The following is a 20,990-nucleotide window of genomic DNA, read 5'->3' on the forward strand; positions in this document are numbered from 1 at the left end:
TTGCATATTCACTAGTATTAATTACCACATTCATTTGCATGGCTTCATTAGTTTTAATGCATTTTCTTTTCCTCCAAGCATAAGATAACATACAAATTAAAATCAATCATTCCCAATGGATAGAGACACATTAACCACCAACTAAAATGGATGGACCAATAATCCTTAGAAACAATAATGGGTTGTTAATTATGAAATAGTAAGAATATAAATTATCTAGAAAATTACAATAGTCATGTCATTGCATCCATCGATTTTGTGGGTACCATGGAATGCCTGATATGAATTCTTTTCTTATTGGGGACTAGCAACAAAATGATTCAAATTATATATATATATATATATATATATATATATATATATATATATATATATATATCAATTTGAATGTTACCATGACAATTCTTTTAACAAAATTAAAAATAACATTGCCATCATATAATTATCAAGCAACGATCACAAAAAAATTCATGACAAAATACACATAATATTTACATTGAAAAACCCACTTTTAAATAGTTGCTTAGTCTTTATTTCAACAATTTAAGTGTTACAATGCAAATTTATAACTCTTTGGGCTATATGACAATATAAGTAGCCGAACTTCTTCTCCTTCTCCACTCTAGGCAAAAAAGACGACTTCTTGATCAATCTCCAAAAAGATATATGCATAGATAGGAATATCAATAAAACCAAGCATTCTTGTCCTTTAATTTCCCATTCCCCAACTCTCTACATTGATTTGTTAGCTTTCTCTCTACATTGATTTGTTAGCTTTCTGTCAACCATGCATCTTTGTTACAGATACATTTAGGGTGATCATTGTTGAAACACACCCAAAAAAAAAATAAAAATAAATAAATAATAATAAAAATAAATATGTATTTTTCCGCATGGGGTAGCTCAAGTGGCAATGATCGTGGAAATGAAGTCTCACGAGATCTTGAGTTCCATTCTTGTGCTGCCTTCCCCGGAAATGAGGTGAATAACGGACATGTAAAAACTTGAATATGAAAAGATCCTACCGAAACTTAAAAAAAATAAAATAAATATGTATCAAAAAATAACATGTTATATGTGTAGCAAGTTGAAATAAATATGTATATATGTTCCCCCATATATATATATATAAATAAAAATATTTACATATAGGAAATGAAAATAAACGTAGTATGAAAGTGCATGAGAAACACACTTTGAAAGTGTTAAATATACATTCACATTTTAAATTACATTCTTACTTCGATTTTTAAGAATTTATATAAAAATATATTTTAAATTAAAATAACAATGAAATGTATTATTATTGTAAAAAATTATAAAATTATTTATAAAAGGTAAATTAATTTATAAAATTTGTTTATTTATTAATTATAAATTATATTTATAAAAATTAAAGATGAGTGTTAATTTATTGAAAAGAGTTTTTGGCAAAATTATATCATAATTCATTTAATGCGTTTGGAACCAACAAGTGTGGTTCATAGTCAATAAGTATGGTTCATAGTCAAGAAAAGTTGAAAAAAAATCAGATGATGGCTGCAAGTTAAATAGAGAGAGTGGATCATTAAACGACTATATTTGACCAGGAAACAACTACATTGGACGCTGGACTGGACCAAGAAATAGGACAATGGAACGATAATTAGTTAATTAATTAAATAATTGGTTTTGTTATATTTATTTCCATTTTTGATTAAATGTAACCGTTTTTATTTCACTGAAATGAGTATAACCAAGAACTAATGATTTGCTCTCTCTATTTACCCTGTTCGGCGAAAATCACATGGAATCTCATTTGTCGACGCGTTTCCGAACCAACTAGTGTAGTATCGCATAAAACTTCAAAATTCAACTAAACCTCCCACCATCTTAATAACAACTTCGTACAAATAAAACAAATAATTCTTTATCCAATATTGCTGGAGAGTGAACCTAATTTAAACTCATTGACGACGAACCCAAGATCATCAAACTGAGTAAGGGACAAACGACTTCCGAGGGAAATTATATATCTATGTTTCTTCATCATCAAATTGAGGAAGGGACAAACGACTTCCAAAGGAAATTATATATCTATGTTTCTTAATAAAATATCGTGCATGCGCACACAGTTTTTGGCCGCTCCCGCCACATTTTCCCTCCATCCTAAAGATTCAGCGGCGGTCGACCAACCCTTCATGGGGCGCCGCAAGCTTGAATTTCAAATGCGAGTTTCCCTCTTTATTCACAGCCCTCCGATCGAGCCAGAGACGCGCCCTAGATCAGATTCCCCAACGAATATATAGAACCTGTGGTGCAGACAATCTACGTACTAAATCAGTCCAATTTATCTAATTTCAGCAGGTTTATCTTAAGTCATCAGCATTTCAGTAGGTTCGTTATCCATTCTTGAGGTCTCAGCCCTGTTTTCGCATCTAGGCACTTGTATATATCTCCATTCTTGTTAAAACAAGGTAAGATTCGATCCCTTGCAGTCTTCATTGTATCTCACGGAGCAAATTTTATAGTCCCATCACATAATCACTTTTTCCCTTTTCAGACCAGCAATGGCGGTTGTTGGCGAGGAGCCTCTTTTGGTAGAGAATCCGCAGAGGTTTTGTATGTTTCCAATTACGTATCCTGAGATATGGGAAATGTATAAGAAAGCAGAGGCTAGTTTTTGGACTGGTAAGGATTTAAAAGGAATGAATGCAGCACATTTGTTTCAGTATGTATGCATGTATTGAGGGTTTGGTGTGGTTTTGCAGCCGAGGAAGTTGACCTGGCACAAGATCTTCCTCAGTGGGAAGGGCTGAGCGCCGATGAAAAGCACTTCATCACGCGTGTTTTGGCTTTTTTTGCTGCCTCTGATGGCATTGTTCTGGAGAATTTGGCTTGCCGTTTCATGAAAGAAGTTCAAGTCCCTGAGGTGCCTGTTCAGCTTTTAGGTTTTTCTTTCATTTGTTTTCTTTCTTGCTAGCTCTGGTTTTGCGGGGCATGGATTGGTCAATTTGATGTATTGGGCGATTTGTTATATTAAATGTTTTGTGATGGTTTGCAGGCACGTGCATTTTATGGGTTCCAGATTGCAATAGAAAATGTTCATTCAGGTCTTCATCTCGTTCCTGAGTTGCTGGTGCTCCATAACTCAATTTGTTGAATGTGATTTCTTGTTTGGTGTGGTGTCATGATGTGATTTTCTGTTGCACTGCGTGCAGAAATGTACAGTCTCTTGTTAGAGACTTACATCAAGGACTCCAAAGAGAAGGATCACCTGTTTCGTGCAATTGAAACTGTTCCCTGTGTAGTTAAGAAAGCAGACTGGACTCTTCGTTGGATTGATAGGTAGCAAACACTTTTTCAAAATTTAAAACAAGATGTACATTTTCAGGTTTTGTGCTTTATCTCTTATTTGGAAAGTTTATTTCGTATTGCTTACGATGGTCTATTAAAATTTTGCAGCTCTGGAAGTTTTGCTGAAAGGATTGTTGCATTTGCTTGTGTAGAGGGTATTTTTTTCTCTGCCAGGTATGCTTGTTTGTCCCTTCTACAATTAGCTTCTCCTTTATACTCTGTTCTGCATTCAGTTGTTAAACTTTTGCTTTTGTCTGTGAATGTTTGCTTTACAGCTTTTGCTCGATCTTCTGGCTGAAGAAGAGAGGTCTAATGCCTGGGCTAACTTTTTCGAATGAGCTCATTTCAAGGGATGAAGGCCTTCACTGTGACTTTGCATGCTTGCTCTACAGGTATGCTGATTTATGTGGTGTTTGGGGTTTTAGATTTGACTGATAGTTTCAGATTTGGTTTTATTGTGCAATTTAATTAAAATCTAGCTTGTTTTGCAGCATGCTAAATCATAAGCTTAGTGAAGAAAGAGTGAAGGAGATAGTATGTGATTCGGTTGATATTGAGCGAGAGTTTGTCTCTGATGCTCTCCCTTGTGATCTGGTTGGGATGAATGCTCAGCTCATGATTCAATATGTTGAATTTGTCGCTGATAGGTTGTTGGTATGTATTTGTCATTGTCCAGCAGTATGCTTGATTTTTATTGCAATTGCATATGGTGACATGTTTTATAAATTTAATGGGGGAATCCCTTTTTTTTTGTTTTTTTGTATTTTATTTATGGTGACATGTTTTATAAATTTAATGGGGGTAATCTCGTTTTTTTTGGGGCAATTCAGGTTGCATTGGGATACAGCAAAGTGTATGATGCACAGAATCCTTTCGATTGGATGGAGCTGATCTCTCTTCAGTGAGTAGCCAGGGTTTTGTTGGTTGTTTTTTCTTGGAACAAATGTTTACTTAAATTTATAATTTTGATTGGGGTTTCTTTGTATGGATTTGCAGAGGGAAAACAAATTTCTTTGAAAAAAGAGTTGGAGAGTACCAGAAGGCCTCTGTTATGTCTGGTTTGGGCAACATGGAGGGAAACCATGTATTTAAATTGGACGAGGACTTTTGAAACTGTGTATTAATTGTTTTGCTTGGTCTATTCCTTGAGATCAAGGATGGCCCTTTGTGCTTGTACATAGGTTTTCATTCTGAATGAGTTTTTATAGGCCCTTTGTGCTTGTACGGAGGTATTCATTCTGAATGAGTTTTTATAATATTTTGTAGGTTTCAAAATCAATTCTTTTTCTCTGGTATTGATTACTTAGGTTGTGCTCATCCTTGAGGTTAAGGATGGCCCCATGTTGTTTGTAAAAATATTTTGGTTGAAAAATGAATTTTAATCACATTTTAGGGTTTCTTCTGAATGAGTTTTTATAATATTTTGTAGGTTTTAAAATCAGTTATATTTTCATTGCATTGATTACTTAGGGTGGCCTGTTCCTTGAGGGTAAGGATGATTTCATTTTTGTTGAAAAATGAATTTGCATGGCATTTTGAGGTTTCATAATCAAATCTCTAATAAATTTTGATAATGTGTTGTGTTTAAGAATCAATTCTAATTGACATATTTAAAAAAAGATATTGTTAAATATAAAATTAGAGCTCCATTTTGCATTTTTGAATTAGAAAGATCTCTTTTGTAAGCTCAATTTGTTTTTTGAGAGTTGATTTCACTTTGTGTTTAATTTTTCATAAAATATGAATACAAAGAATTGTTTTTGTTATGATCAAATTTGTCATTATAATTCTTTTTAAATAGCTAATAATTTTGAATCACCCATATTTATAGTTTCTTTGATTTTCTTATTTAATAGTTTTTGAAAAAAAATCATAAAACATAATTTATTTTGGTTATTAGAATCTTGCATTGTTTTATTAGAGAAAATAATATATTTTATTTTGGTTATTACAATCTTGCATTGTCTTATTGGAGAAAATAATATATTTTATATAAACATTTAATTTATTTAAATTATTATTAATACTAGTTATGAAATTTTTAAAATAAAAAATGACTTGTTTAAAAAAAAATTTACTTTGAGAAAGTATATATTTAATAACTTATCATGGACCCTTGCCATCTTTGCCATGTTGGTCACCCTCATTTTGAAACAAAACACCTCTATTTTAACTTCACACCTATTATCATTATTCAATTTACAAATAGAGTAAGTTCCTTTTCACAATAAATAGTAGTGGTATAAAATTAAAATGACTTGCTATGATTTCTGTTGGTTTAGTTTAATACATAATTTATATGGTAGATTACTCATAAGGAAAAAAGAGTTAGTGACAATGTTTTGAAGCAGCCCATTGTTGACATTTGGAGTTGCTTTGTACGCTAACAACAAAATTTTCCTTCAATTTGATATTATCTAACCTACTTCCATTGAGAGTTGTAGAAATATTTGTTTATGTTATTTATTTATTTTTAATTTTTAATTTTCAACATCAATTATATTTATTGAGATTGGTTTATTTATATCAAAAATAAGTTGGTGCTGATAAGTAATCTTAATTTCATTACAACTATTAGAGATTGTGAAGCTCTCTAAACACTGCATATTGTATAAACAACAAAACAAGGGAAAATAATTTTCAAATTAAAGTTGAATAAATGAAAAGCTTACTTAAGAGATGGTGAGTAGAAGCATGACAAAGAATGTTTATAAGTTGGAAAGGAAGCATAAGGGTGATGTTCATTATTTTTGATAATAGTGTTTTTAAAAGTGAAAAGTGTTACTTAAGAGATGGTGAGATGGTGAGTAGAAGCATGACAAAGAATGTTCATAAGTTGAAAAGGAAGCATAAGAGTGATGTTCATTATTTTTGACAATAATGTTTTTAGAAAGTGAAAGTGTTTCTAACTTAGGGTTTTTTTTTATAAGTAAAATAAATTTATGAATAAGCTATTTATTTTTTAATTTTTAGCAAAATAAATTTATAATTTTAGTAAAATAATTTTATAAATAATTTTAACAAATAGTGTTGAGAAATTTGCTTTTGATGATAATTTTCTTACACAGAAGAAAATATAAATTTGCATTTTTTTCATAAATTAGCTAGTTTAGAATTTATATATCATGGCAAATATATACAAGATTGCTTGTGACCTATTGTTGGGGAAACAAGTCACAATAGTTCAAAAGAACATTGATTTTGACATAAGATGTGATGTGTACATAGGCATTGGATGTCTATTGTAGTTGGATAGATATGAGGAAAAATTGAAGGGCTAATATTTGTAGGATAATACTCCATGCATTTTCATTTTTTTTTTTTGTTGACTTCCATTTTTTCAAAAAATATTTTTCTCAAATTTTATAGTGTAAAATGATTGTACTTAAAAAGTTGAATTTTTTTATATAAAGATTATAAAATTATTAAAATTATGAGTGTATTTATGAAAGTATCTCCAAACATTTTATAGATTCCATATCATGTATTAGTGAGATTTGGTAGGCTTCTAAAATTTAAGATAAATCTCCATTAGAATTTTTGCTGGACAGTTGATTAGAAACATAAAAGAGAGCATATAACAAAAATTAAAAGAATAGTATCGCTCTTTTGTAACTCTAATAGTAAAAGGCATACGAAACTATTCTTATGGAGCTAGAATAGGGTGCTAAAGATATTGTGTCCATATTGTCTTTTGAGTCCTCATTCAACTTAATGGGGTTGGATAGAGTGCCCTTGGAAGCTTGAGTTCAGCTAGTTGTTGCTATAATAGTGTGTTGAGGATCCATGGTGTTTGAAACCATTGTTTCTATATCATAGATTACCTTGTAAACCACCACAAATTTCTTGTTTAGGAGTTCCAATTTTTGTAGAATAATATTTTGTTGATGTCCTCTTTCCTCCACTACTTAGGTAATGAAAGCCTTTATTCAACCAATAGATTTTAATGAGATTTAGTACTTTAGTGTATATAAACTTGTAAAATCTTTCTTGTATCCATTCTTTATATTTTGTCTCTAATTGATGATTGAAATGCTCTTTTCTCTTCTAATTGATGGCTTGTTCCATGGGCCCTACCTTGGTCTTGGTGTTTATGGGAAACTTGCAATGGTAATTCTTTGCAATTTTCATAGCATTTGGTTGAGCTTTTGTAATGCGATGGTTAGTTTTCCAAAAGGGATGATTTTTAATAATGGATTTGGAACCATGGGATAGTTCTTACTAGATTTAGATTAGCCTTCTTTACCTTCCATTCATGGTTAACAACTTGCAACAATTAAAGAAAGCATATGGTAAGCTTGAATTGCTAATTGCAGAGTGAAGCAAAGATAGTGGGGATTGAGCCAACAAACATGACTAAAATAGTGAACCATCAAACACAATGTGATGACCTAGCAAACTCAACTCAACCCTCATAATGGCTTCCCTAATCAAGAGATCGTAAATAATAGAGCATGAAAATGACAAGAAACATATGGAAAACCTACTACATCGAAATTTCATATCTTAGAAAATGGAGCCCAAATGCTGCCAAGCCTCGAATTTGCTAGCTTGTGATCCATCATGGGATCTTGTTGAGCCATAAGAACCTTATTCCCATTGAAATTCATGATACTACATGACGGTTCTTTTATCATCACTTGAATTGTTTTATGGTTTATGGCATGGGTTGGTCTAGCTATGAAAGCCTCTATACTACCCCTTGTACCTTAAAAAACTTCACACATGGAAGAGATCAAGTGGACTTGTAGGTAGGCATTGCGTAGGATCCTATATTGTCTCCATATTAGAGACCCCATTTGGGGGCCCTATGCCCCTTGATTTAATGATGACACAATCATGCTTAAGATTTATGTGGTTCATGTCATCCTAGGACTGTAGCATGTCTTGATTGGCTTTTTTAACCAATTCATTTGCTAGTTTGTCTACTAGCATATTCACTTTTCTTTAGATGTAGAATGGTACAATATAACATATAGATTCAAAGTGTAGTGCAATTTGTTTCAAATCTATTAAGAATCTCCAATCCTTCAAGACCTTGTTTGTTTGGTTCCATGCAAAATTTTGGAAAGGGTATGGATCATTATTAAGGAGTCCCCTTTAAGGATGATGTTATTGAATCCTAATCAGATTGTAATTTGTAGGGCTTTCACCATGGCTATGAGTTTTTCCTTGTTATTGGTATTTTGACTTAAATGACAAGAGTAAGTGTGAAGAATGTTTTTGTAATAATCTTTAAATACCCCCACTACTTTTGAAGAACCAGGGTTGCCGTTGGATGCTTCGTCAAAGTTGAGCTTAACAAAATGAGGAGGGAAAATCTAATATTTTGGAGGTGCCTCTAAGTGGGGAGATTTGTTATGCTACACTTGTAGGCTTTGCTCCAATCCTAATGTTATGAAAATCTACCTTTCATTTCCTTTGGGTGCTTGGCCTTATTGATACATGGAATGATCTTGATTGCTTATGGGATGCTTGCCTTGATGGCTCTCTAGACCACTTCTTTGTTTGCCTTATGGTTTTTGAAATTTTCTTATTGCATTCCCTCCATATGGTTTAGAGAAATAAGATTAGGAGGTGATGGGTCTTTTAATTACCTTCTACTTTCTTAGTAGATAAATGCTAAACTGTACATATAATTATCAATCTGATGTTCATTTGGAACTTGCGAATTTTCATGCACCATATATGCTAATATATTCTATTGTGTGCTAATGAAATTGAAATACTAATTAAATGATTATATAATTTAGATGCTAAATAATATTTATCAAGCCACCAAGTAAAACTAACCATGCACAAATTGGAAGGAATTGAAAAGATTCACACAATTACTAGAATTGAAATGTTAACTATATTACAATTTTGAGACACTTGCAAGTAGTGGGTGGCTTTTGACAACCTCTGTTCTCAACCACCCACAAGGATTGTAAGGAAACACACAAGGAGAGAAGTAGTGGTGGCTTGTGATGACCCTTTCTCTCAAACACTCATGGGGATTGTAAGGAAGCACACTTGTAGTAAAGGAGATCTAATCTAATTTGTAGGAAAGTAAACATACTTTAGAAAATTAAACACTTGTAAGTAAGTAAGCAACTGGTGACTTGATTAAGCTGTTCATTCAATCCTCAATTCTATAATGGGAACACACATGCTGAAATTAATTAATTAAATGTTGAAACATTGGAAATTGCTAGTAAGGAAACTTCAAACCAATCAATTATTGAATTACAAAAATAAAACTAGCAAGAAAAAAGTATGAAACAAAATTAATTATTAACCGGCCTCAGACATATTGGAATAAAAGTAAAACTATCCTATGCTAAAGTACATGCATTACTTGAGTAAGGAGGAGGCCCTACCTCCTTAGACAAGGCATTGAGCAAATGTCCAGTATAGAGTTTACGCTATCAACACATCACACTCATATGAACAAAGATCAAACATGAATCAACAACCTTGTATTAACATAAACATAGAAAAATGAAATTACAATTCTCACCCCTCACCTCGAGTGGAGTAGGTGTATTCATACATGATTCAAGTCTTAATTTTAGCATGTAGGTTGAGGACATTCACGATAATATTTGATTCTCAAGCTATTTCTCCTCGTCACAACAATATAGGAAAACGATAGGTTATAAAATGGTTGCTGAGTCACCAGACAACTTGATGGGTGGGAGATGGGTCAAAATGATTGTGGTCAAGTCTCCCATCTTGCATGGTGCTAACTACTCCTTTGTTGTTTTTGTTGTTGGATGGTGGTAAGTTGTTAATTCTCTCGTTGATTAACTAACTGTGAAAAATATGTAGTGGTAGTTGAGCAGTTTTGCTGCTCTCATGTTGTCACAGAAGTTGTTAGCAAACCGGTGCACAAAGATGTTGTAGCAATGCAGAGGAAGTGTTGTGACCAATGTCAACAATTGCTGGTCCACCATGGGTGTTGTAAAAATGTATAAAAAGTGTTACAACAACTATCATTGACACACAATGCACTAAAGGTGTTTTTATAATATAGATGAAGTGTTGCAACAACTAAATTGTTTCAGGTATCTCTTTTTCTCAGACGCCTCCACAAATATTTACATAAGCTTATTTGGAGCACTTCTTAATATTTCCCATTAGTTAGCACAAAAAGGTTGATTCTTTCTGGAATGCACTAGTATGAGTATTAAAATGACATAATTAAGGAACACTACACCTTGGGAACAAATGCATCATTGTAAGCAAAATGGGTTGTAAGATGATATGGAGATAGGAAAAAGGTTGTCAAAATGTAATGAACCTCAAAACACACCTTATTTTTTTTTCCTTGCTCACTAAATTATAATACTCAAGCGATACTCCACATGATTGCGACATAATACTCTGATACAAGTTTGATCATTAACCAATGTTCTTTTGCAATAATTGGGTACAAGTTGATTTAAGTTTTAACACCAGATTAAGCCCCAATGGTCAGCTAAACTGGTTGATTTCCTGTTCGTAAAGAACCTCGCTAATGGGAGGTCACAGGGTAAATTCTCCTCGATGCCCTCAAGGTTAGGCTTTGCTAATAAGTCAACGAGAAGTGATCCCTTCGGGTGGATCTGCTTGGATATTTCCTTCGAAAAGAAAAGTTTTAACATCAGATTTGCTAACCTTATAACCCATACATTTTAAGTTGCCCTTAACCTTTCCCAAGATACTCTTCAGTCTATGGTTTGCGTTGGTGGCTTATTAGTTTACAAATTGCTATTAAATCCACTATACTCTTCAACTTAGATATAGGCTTATAAATATGTAATTAAGCTTAAATTTTATTTATGTCCCTTGTAAAATTTACACAAAATATACTCCTTAATCAATTTACAAAAGCGGGTTTGTTTTGTAAAAGTGTTGTGAAAAAATACTATGAGGTTTCACCCATTCTCCTTTGTTTCTTTAAGACAAGGTTATACTCCAACTTTATTTTACATACTCTACCCACAACATATGCTATTTTTTTGATGCGCTCTATGCTTTAATTATTCATTTATTATATGGTTTGATGCGCTCTATGGTATGAGGCTAGGTATGAGGGTTTCCTTATTCCACACTTGTGGTGTATGAATTTCAACGCATGGACCATGCTTTATTACATGGATCAATTCCATTGGTCTAAGAAGAGGTTCTCCACCTTCCCTCACATGGCTCCGCATGGTAAGGCATAAACTTTTGTATCAATGGACAAGATTGGGTTTGGACTGATTGCCAAAGTCCAACACTAAGGTTTTTTTGTGTGTGTAATGACCTTCCCTCCATCAGGTCGTTTGTTCATTTTCACTTGGGTTATAGTTAGAACGCACTTTGTTCTGTAGCCTGTTTTCAATGTGCCACTCATTGCTAAATTACCAAAAACTTGTAACCTCATCCTCTTTTTAGGCTCCATCCATTCTTCTTTGGAGGAAACACTTTTTGTTTCCATGTGGTTGAATTGGTATGTAACAGAGTATAAGGTCCACACACACACACACACACACCACATCCCATTGGCTTAATAACATAGCCTAACCTCGAGGGTGTCAAGGATATTTGACCCCATGACCTCCATTAGTGAGGTGATCTAGCGATGCAAACTCGACCAATTGATCTAACCATCAGGGCTTCTTCATTCTAATTTTTTCTAGGTAAAATTTGTATTTCATTTCCTTGTCTATTGTAACACCCTCCTCCCATATTTACCCAAGTTAACTGGCCTACCAGGGTAAACATGTGACAAAGAGTTGCTAAAATATGATTCAACCTCCTAGATCACCTTAAGGAAGTGGAATTGACAAACCAAAACCTTATTAACTTCCCTTAGGTGCTAAAGTACCCCTAAGGGCTAAACCACCCTCCTAGGTGCCCAAACACTAAGTTAAACCTCTTTTTTTGTGTCATGGACTCCCAAATGCTGGCACAACACTGTTGGAATTCGACTATAACCATCTAGTCACATGTAAAATCCTGCAAGGGAGAGACTATAGTTTTTTTCACTCAATTCTATGCCCGCTGCCACGAGATCTGAGGCACTTTTTTAGGGATAGTCTCCAAACCACTGCCCAAAACTTAATGAAACTCTTAGGAATGATAAATGACATGAGGACAAGGCCTTCCATATAAAACTTAGACAAGAACCTAACCTAACAAGGCCTAGTCATGACCATCATTCCACCAAACACATGATGAACATGAAATTTACAGGTCGTAATCACATATCTGAGAAAAGGGGTCTCATACTTATATGAGAATCATCAAGAATGTCTGATGCCTTCTCACCATAGCTACGATATAATCTACTAGGTCATTAATTCATTTACATTTCGTCTACTAATTAAAACATGATGAGAGCCATAACTCAAATATGTCATTAACCATACTTGTAACCAACATATAACTAGATAAACAACAATAATACAACAGCCATTGTATCCACATAATAACAAGTAAATTTAGACATAGAACACAAGAATAAAATATCTCTTATTAACATATGCAAATCTAACCATGCTAGGGACTTCCATGTACCACCCGATCATAGATTGGGCTGAACCAAATATTTCTTTCAACTAATAACCCCAGTGCCATATTCCAAGTATGAATGTGGAACTCACAAAAAACTGACCATGCTTCTTAGGATTTACCGCATATCCTACCATATTCGGTCAAGGATTTCTAGGCCTGAAGCAAGCACCTATACAACTAGGCTTTATCGTATATCCCACCATATACTGGTCAAATATTCCTAGGCCCAAACAAGAAACATACACTACTAGGCTTTACTGCAATCCCACCATTACCGGTCCAAGGATCACTAGGCCCTAAATAAGCATGGATGCCTCCATATCTCTCCACCTAAACCGTGAGGAATTTGTCTATCTCCACCCTTAGGATTTACCGCATATCCCAACTTTGTTGGTCAAGGGATTTCTATGCTTTTGGGAATTTTCCTGAGACCACCTCACTCGGTTTCGAAACCATCCAATAATCTAGATCAACGAAATGAAAGAACCCCATCACACCACAACTATCCAGAAATGGAAAGGCAAGGCTGAAAACCACTGTCACACCTGTCAAAACCCATGCCAATGATAACAAGAGAAACAAACACACACATGCATGTACCATGTATGCCAAAACTAGCAAGGAAATCATACGTGCAACTCGATACCTGCAAGTAATCTCGATGTTGCCGCTTGATTCAACTCTTCCTTGCTTGATATTTTCTTTCCTTTTCCTTCCTTGTCTTTCCTTTGCTTTCCTTTCTCCAATGATAGAGTGCTCTAATAATTCTCTAAGTGCGCAAGAGTATGAGAGAATAGAGAAATAGATCCAAAACTATTTATTGAAAAAAAGTTTGTGAACAGATCCTCATAAGCCTTTTTATCAATGAGGCCTCTATTTTTTTTCAATTTCCATTATTTCTCCTTCATTTTCCTTCTTACATGCAACCTGTGACCTTTCACCTTACTTTTCTCCTAATCTCCTTTATTTTCATAAATAAAATGCCAATTAATGCCTCTTGCCTTTTCAAAGCCTTTGCCATTGCATTTGCCAATTCCCCCTTATGCATAATAAAACAAATAAACACCCACTAGGATGTTTTTCCCAACATTCAATTTGGAATACATGTTGCATGACCTTGGTCTTATTTTGCCTTTATTAAGTTTATTACATGGATTTTTAACCCGGGGCTGTTACAAATCCCTTCCCCTTAGGGAAACATCGTCCTCTATTTTCTATGACACTTACATCCAACAAGGCCACTAAAGACCAAAAAATACTACCCATCGAGCTTTATAACTTAGCTTGATGCAGTATTTACAATAAAAAACCTGCTAAAAAGAAACACCAACATGACAAAACATAACAACATGACCCCCATAATGCTTATTGGAGCTTTATAACACAACTTGTTGCGGTATTTACATTGATAACCATACATAAATATGTACATATACAAAAACTCATTAGCCTTCACCAACAAATAATGAAGGATACATAGCCTACATCTGTTCGATCATCTCCCATGTAACTTCATCGGGCCCAAAGTGCTTCTACTGTACTTTAACCTCCTCGATTGCTTGGTTTCAGAGCATGAACATCTTTCTCTGCAAAATGCACTGAGTTTTCGACTGGAATTCTCCTTCTGGCTCCACATAATCAACATCCTTTACACATCTTTTAAGCAATGAAACATTTAATCATCAAGGACTTTCACTGTCGAAGGCAATGCAAGTTTGTGTTGGAAATAATACTGAGAGGGGGGGCGGGGGGTGAATCAGTATTATTAAGTTCTTTTCAATATATCTTCCTTATTTATACTTCAAATTATTCTTCAGATATTGATCGCTACTTTGTATGTCAGTACCATAAAATAATGAGCATGAACAAGATAAATAGATAGTCACACCAAAGAACACCAGATATAAGGTGGAAACCCAATGTGGGTGAAAACCACCTGCTGCAATATGTCTCTATCCTCTTTCAATTAGAAACTTCTTTTACAATGAGTTTGTACTAGTGCAGTCATTTACCAGTACGCAGGCTGCAACCTGCAGAGAGCTACAACTCTCTCTCTCGTTTTCAATTTTTCCTGGAAGGGAGCTACAACCCCCTACTTCGTTCACGTTTCATTAATTTTCAGACTGGATCCAAGAAGATCAAATGATCATAAAGTATAAATGATTCTTCAGAAATACCCAAACCTCAGATCAATACATGTTTTATTTATACAGCAGATCACCCACGCGCCAACCCAAGAACTAGCTATAAATAAATATATGATCTGGTCACCTTTTAATCAGAGGTTGTATATGCCAGAATCATACCATAATGCAAAGGACATACATGTTATAGAGCACCCAGAGGCTAGACACAAGACAAACCCAATATTCGGACCCATAGACCTTTAGCGAATCAACAGAAGACGCTATATCAGAGTTAAGGAATGACTGCTACTTCCCTGTGGTTGGCTGCTCTCAACTATACTGCATTACCCCCGAAGCGATGCGGATCTGCCGTCCTGCGCACATTCTTCTTGAATTCGGTTTAGTAGATTGCTCCTTCAGATCATAAGAATGCCGATCTATTCTCCCTTAAGATCTTCAATTAATAATCAATTCTTTGCCACCGGATCCACTTTCTCTTTATATAATCACGCATTTGATAAAACCATGAATCGAAACCATAGGATCCGAAAACCTGAGGCGCAACTATTTTTGACCGATCTTCTTAAGAATAGGCTTAAGCGGGAAAACTATGAAAATGGTCCAAACCACAAAAGGCGGACTTTTAACTTAATGCATCCAAACTAATAATATATCGGGTCCAATCCTTATTGCTATCGGCGCCTGCCCATCTCATGGTTTATTCCTGACGTCCGATTCGATGGATCGGATGCGAAATGCCCCATTAACCAGCCTTTATTTATATATCGGGTCCGCTCCTCATCGCTAACAATACATGCCCGACGTCCGATCCGATGGATCGGATGTGGTATGCCCCATTAACCAGCCTTTATTTATATATCGGGTCCGCTCCTCATCGCTAACAATACATGCCCGTATCATGGCCTATTCTGACGTCTGATCGATGGATCGGATGCGACATGACCCATTAACCAACCTTTATTAATATATCGGGTCCGCTCCTTTCATTGCTATTGGCGATTTGAAGTGGGAGGCTATTATAAGATGGGCGAACACCGCGAATGCGATTTAATATGAAATGCTTTTAATTCCTTCTTCGGGTCTGACCCCTCTTATCGCAATCGGCATTCAGGGCTTTTAAGCATCGGACGCGATATTATTATACGTCAAGTTTAATTCCACCATCGGGTCCGCTGAGTTATTGCAATCAGAGGATTTGAGGTGGGCGACCCTTTATGTATTGCGATACTGCGGATGTGATCTTGTTATAAACCATGATTGATGCCTTCATCGGGTCCGCTCCCAATCAGAGTTTTCAACGAAGTCACTTAGCCGGACCCCCGACGCGCATGGATGCGATATTAATATAAACCAATTTTTAATGCCACCATCGGGTCCGTTGCGATATGCCATCGGGTCCATATGTGCCGAAACATATTTAACTTGTGTTGTTTTCGCCAAAAAGGAAAAAGGCCTTTGATTATTGTAAAAGCATATATATATGGGTTTTATGCACCCAGCCAACTCTCGATAATATAAATGCATGCATATATGGGTTTTAGGCGCCCAAATACCTCCGATAACATTAATACATGTGTATATGGCCTTTCTTCTCTAATACATGTGTATATGGCCTTTATTCTCTAATACATGTGTATATGGCCTTTCTTCTCTCCTCTTGGCTCTTCTTGTACCCATCATGGTGTATATAAGAGAAATGACCATCTAAGAGAGGGTTGCCATCAAGTTCAACATATGTTCATAATGCCATAATGCCAATAGTTTGTAGGCCACTAGTCAAATCCTATCAAGGATCTCAAAAGGCCCGCAATAATGAGGTGCTAGCTTCGCACATGACCCAATCCTCAAGGACCTCTTCTTAGGCTTAATGCGCAAATACCCCTATTCTCCAACCTAAAATTCCTTGAACACCTTGTTTTGATCTGCATAAATCTTCTGTCTATCCTGTGCTGCCTTTGGATTCTTCTTGATAACCTACATTTCCTATTCCATGTATGTCAACATGTCCATTCCTATCAATACTTTATTCACTGGATTACTCCTACTAATATGAGTATTACAACTCCACCCATATAGTGCCTCAAACATACTCATCTTCAATGATTTCTGATACCCATTTTTGTAATCAAACTCCACTAGTGGAAGGTACTCTTCCCACTTTCACTGTTGACGCATAACATACATTCTTAACATATCCTTCGATATCCCGTTGACCCTCTCTGTCTATCCATCTATCTGCGGATGATAAGCTGTGTTGAAGGCCAACTCTATACCAAATCTTGAAAATGACTCTTTCCAGAACCTAGAAGTGAACTTGACATCTCCGTTTGATACAATCTTCTTTAGAACACCATGCAATCTCACTATATCTCTGATGAATACCTATGCTACATCACTAGCTGAATATGTAGACTTCACCAGAATGAAGTGCTACCTTTGTCAACCTAGCTACCACAACCATGATGGAATCATATTGTTTAGGTGTCCTCGACAAACCTATGATGAAATCCATAGAAATGAACTCCCATTTCCACTCTGGAATTGGAATCGGCTGTAGTAAACCACCTGTAATCTTACACTCTCCTTTTAGTTTTTTAAAATACATGCATCTAGCCACAAACTCTATCAATTCCTTCTTCATATTTGGCCAATAGTATAACTTTTTCACCGTTGTCAATGTATTTTGTTATCCCGGATGACCTGAATACGATTTAGCATGAAATTCCCTCAAGATAAGCTTCTTGAGCTCACTGTTGTCCGACACATAGATCTTGCTCCTAAACCTGATCAAATCATCTGTTGTAAGGTGATAGTCCACATCTTGATCACCTATACCTTGTTGCGGTAGTCTTTACCTAAGCTCCTTAACCCTGTCATCCTGTTGCCCTACCTATAAGATATGATCCTGTAAATCTGTCCCAAAAGAACTCATAGCTTCTATATGATTCACTTGCACTCTTATGCTAAGAGCATCTGCAACCCTATTTTCCTTCCCTTTAATGTACCTGATCTCGAAGTCAGACTCACTGATCATGGAAAACCATATAGCTTTCATGGAATTCAAATTCAGTTGGTCAAAGAGGTATCTCAATCCACTGTGATCACTCATCAAGATGAACCTCCTGCCAACAAGATAACGTCTCTACATCTTCAAAGCATGGATGATCGCTGCCAACTCAAGATTATGTGTCACATAGTTATGCTCATGTTCATTCAGTTTCCTTGATTCGTAACATACCACCTATCCCTCCTGCATCAAGACTCCACCAAGTCCTCTTTTACAAGAATTCGTACAGACCATGAACTATTTATCCAGATCTGAAATCTTTAGAACTAGAGCATTTGTCAACAACTGTTTCAACTGCTCCAAACTTGCTGCACATTCCTCTGTCCATTCAAATTTCTTCCCTTTTCGCTGCAATGATATGATAGGATATGCAATCCATGAGAAGTTCCTAATGAACTTCCTGTAGTAACATGTTAACCCCATAAATGACCTTACCTCATCCACATTCCTAGGAGCTTCCCATTCCATGATAGACATGATCTTATCCGGATCCACTGCTATGCCTTCCTTGGAAACAACATGTCCCAAGTAATGTACTTTTGTCTGAAAGAAACTACATTTACTAAGCTTAGCATCAACTGATTTTCTATGAGAAATCTCAACATTGTTGTTAAGTGCTTGGCATGTTCTTCTTCATTCTTAGAATATATCAATATATCATCAATGAATACAATAACAAACTTGTCCAAATAAGGATGCAATACACTATTCATCAAGCACATAAAAGTAATATCGTCGATGCATTTTGAACCATCCTTTGTTAGATCACCTTTGTAACAGCGGGAGCTACAGAAAGCTAGCGAAAAATCCCTTGAAAAATGTTTCTAAGACAATTGCACTAGACATAAAATCTAGTAGCAATGTTAGCTCTTTGAGTAAGAAACTCATTGAGAGCAACCCTCTCACTCCTAGGATTTATGGTCTTCCCAAGATCCATAAGGAAGGGCCCCCCCTGCACCCCATAGTCAACACTATAGGAGGGTCGACTTATCTTCTCGCTAAATATCTTGCTAATAAGCTTAAGCCTCTTGTTGGTCGGACCGATTCCTTCGTTAAAGATTCATCCTCCTTTATTAATGAATTAAAGGGTATTAGAATTGATCCAAGTGATATGTTAGTTAGTTTTGATGTGGTCTCTTTATTCACTAATATCCCTATTAATGAGGCCATTGATGTCATTAATCGTATCACGGATCCAGATACTACTTTTTTAGTCAGCATTTTCCTTACCTCTACTTTCTTTAGTTTTGAGGGCGAATTTTATGAACAAACCTATGGTGTTGCTATGGGTTCCCCCCTTTCCCCTGTGGTTGCCAATCTCTTTATGGAATTCTTTGAGTCTAAAGCCTTGTCATCGACACTTTTCCAACCTAAGTTGTGGAAAAGGTTTGTGGATGACACTTGTACCGTCTGGTCTCATGGCAAAGAGAAGTTGGAGTTGTTTTTCCATCACCTTAACAATCAGTCGGATTCCATAAAGTTCACCATGGAAATTGAGGTTGATGGCAGCCTTCCTTTCCTTGACGTTCTCATTTCGAAAAAGGATGACGATTCTTTCTCTCACCAGGTTTTCCAGAAGAACTCACACAGAGCAATATCTTCATGCAAATTCCCATCATTTCCCGGCTCAGAAACTAGGTGTTCTCAACACCTTAGCCACTCGGGCATTGCGAGTTTCCGATGAAAATCATATTGATGATGAAAAGGCCCACCTCCTTAAGGTCTTTAATAAGAATGGTTATAGAAAAACCCATGGTCTGAGAACTTTCCATAATGCGGAAAGAGGTCCTAAGAAGAGGATTGATCCCAAGGATTGAGCTTATGGGGTTCATCTTCCTTTTATTCAAGGGACCATGGAAAAATCGCGAAGATCCTGAAAAAAATTAATATTCCTTCTTCCTTTAGACCTCTTCACATTGTTCGAAGTTCTCTTCATTCGGTCAAGGACTCGTTAACCCCAAGGATGTGAAGGGGGTTTATATTATTCCTTGTTCCTGTGGGACTCCTTACATTGGTGAGACTGGTCGATCAATAAATTAGAGGATTTGTGAACATGTTGCGGACATCAAACATGGGAGGTCTCACTCCTCTGCCTTGGCAGAACATGCAGAAAAGACCAATCATCACATATGTATAGAAGAGGCTAAAGTCATAGCTAGGGTTGACCATTTTCACCATCGTAAATTTAGAGAGGCCTTAGAAATTGAAAAAAGGCCTATTAATCTTAACAGAGACGATGGTTGGAGCATCAACAGGTGTTGGATCCCTGCCCTGAACTCCTAGATTTTTTTTTTTAGCCCTCGAACCCCTAGTTATATTAATTCTTATTAGAATATAAATATTATTTAAATTGATGTCATTTAAATTTCAAACTTTCCAAAGTATTATTTATTTATTTATTTTTACAATATAAATATTATTTAATTTAATGTTATTTAAAATTCAAATCTTTCCAAAATATTATTTATTTATTTGTTTTTATATACTTCTTATTATAACATTATAACTTAAATTGATTTATTCAAGAGAAAAAAAGAAAAAAAAAGAAAAAAGAAAAGAAAAGAAAAGAAATAATAATAATAATAATAATAATATAAATTATTTTTAATCTCGGTAAAAAACCTAAAAAATAAAAATAAAAATAGAATAAAAAATAGAAATAAAAATAAAATAAAAAATAGAAATAGAAATAGAAATAAAATTAAAAATAAATTGATAAATAAATATTTTTAGTCAAACTAATTGTTTTTTCTACCGACTAGTTAGTTGCTCTCTTCATCTATTTATTTCATTTCCTGGATCTAATTCATCATCTTGTCCTAAAGGTGAAGCACACTTGATTGTTCGAAACACGTTGATGATATTACTCCTATGTGATTTTTTTCGAAAGATTTTGTTATTATTAATATGGATTA

General features: G+C 35.1%; 1 protein-coding gene across 1 annotated transcript; it reads left to right on the forward strand.

Moving 5' to 3' along the window:
- The first annotated feature begins 2,123 nt into the window (after positions 1–2,123).
- Positions 2,124–4,733, forward strand: LOC149181905 (ribonucleoside-diphosphate reductase small chain-like). Its single transcript, XM_089418432.1, has 10 exons — positions 2,124–2,456; positions 2,543–2,670; positions 2,751–2,911; positions 3,044–3,092; positions 3,201–3,327; positions 3,445–3,510; positions 3,612–3,728; positions 3,828–3,990; positions 4,167–4,237; positions 4,333–4,733. Exons 2-10 carry the CDS (start codon positions 2,550–2,552, stop codon positions 4,445–4,447), a joined length of 990 nt encoding a protein of 329 aa, XP_089274558.1. The 5' UTR covers positions 2,124–2,456; positions 2,543–2,549; the 3' UTR covers positions 4,448–4,733.
- Positions 4,734–20,990: the final 16,257 nt, after the last annotated feature.

Source organism: Pinus tabuliformis, chromosome 3_2, assembly GCF_031772625.1.
Source record: "Pinus tabuliformis cultivar Carrire ecotype Pingquan chromosome 3_2, CPIR1, whole genome shotgun sequence".
Lineage (NCBI taxonomy): Eukaryota > Viridiplantae > Streptophyta > Pinopsida > Pinales > Pinaceae > Pinus > Pinus tabuliformis.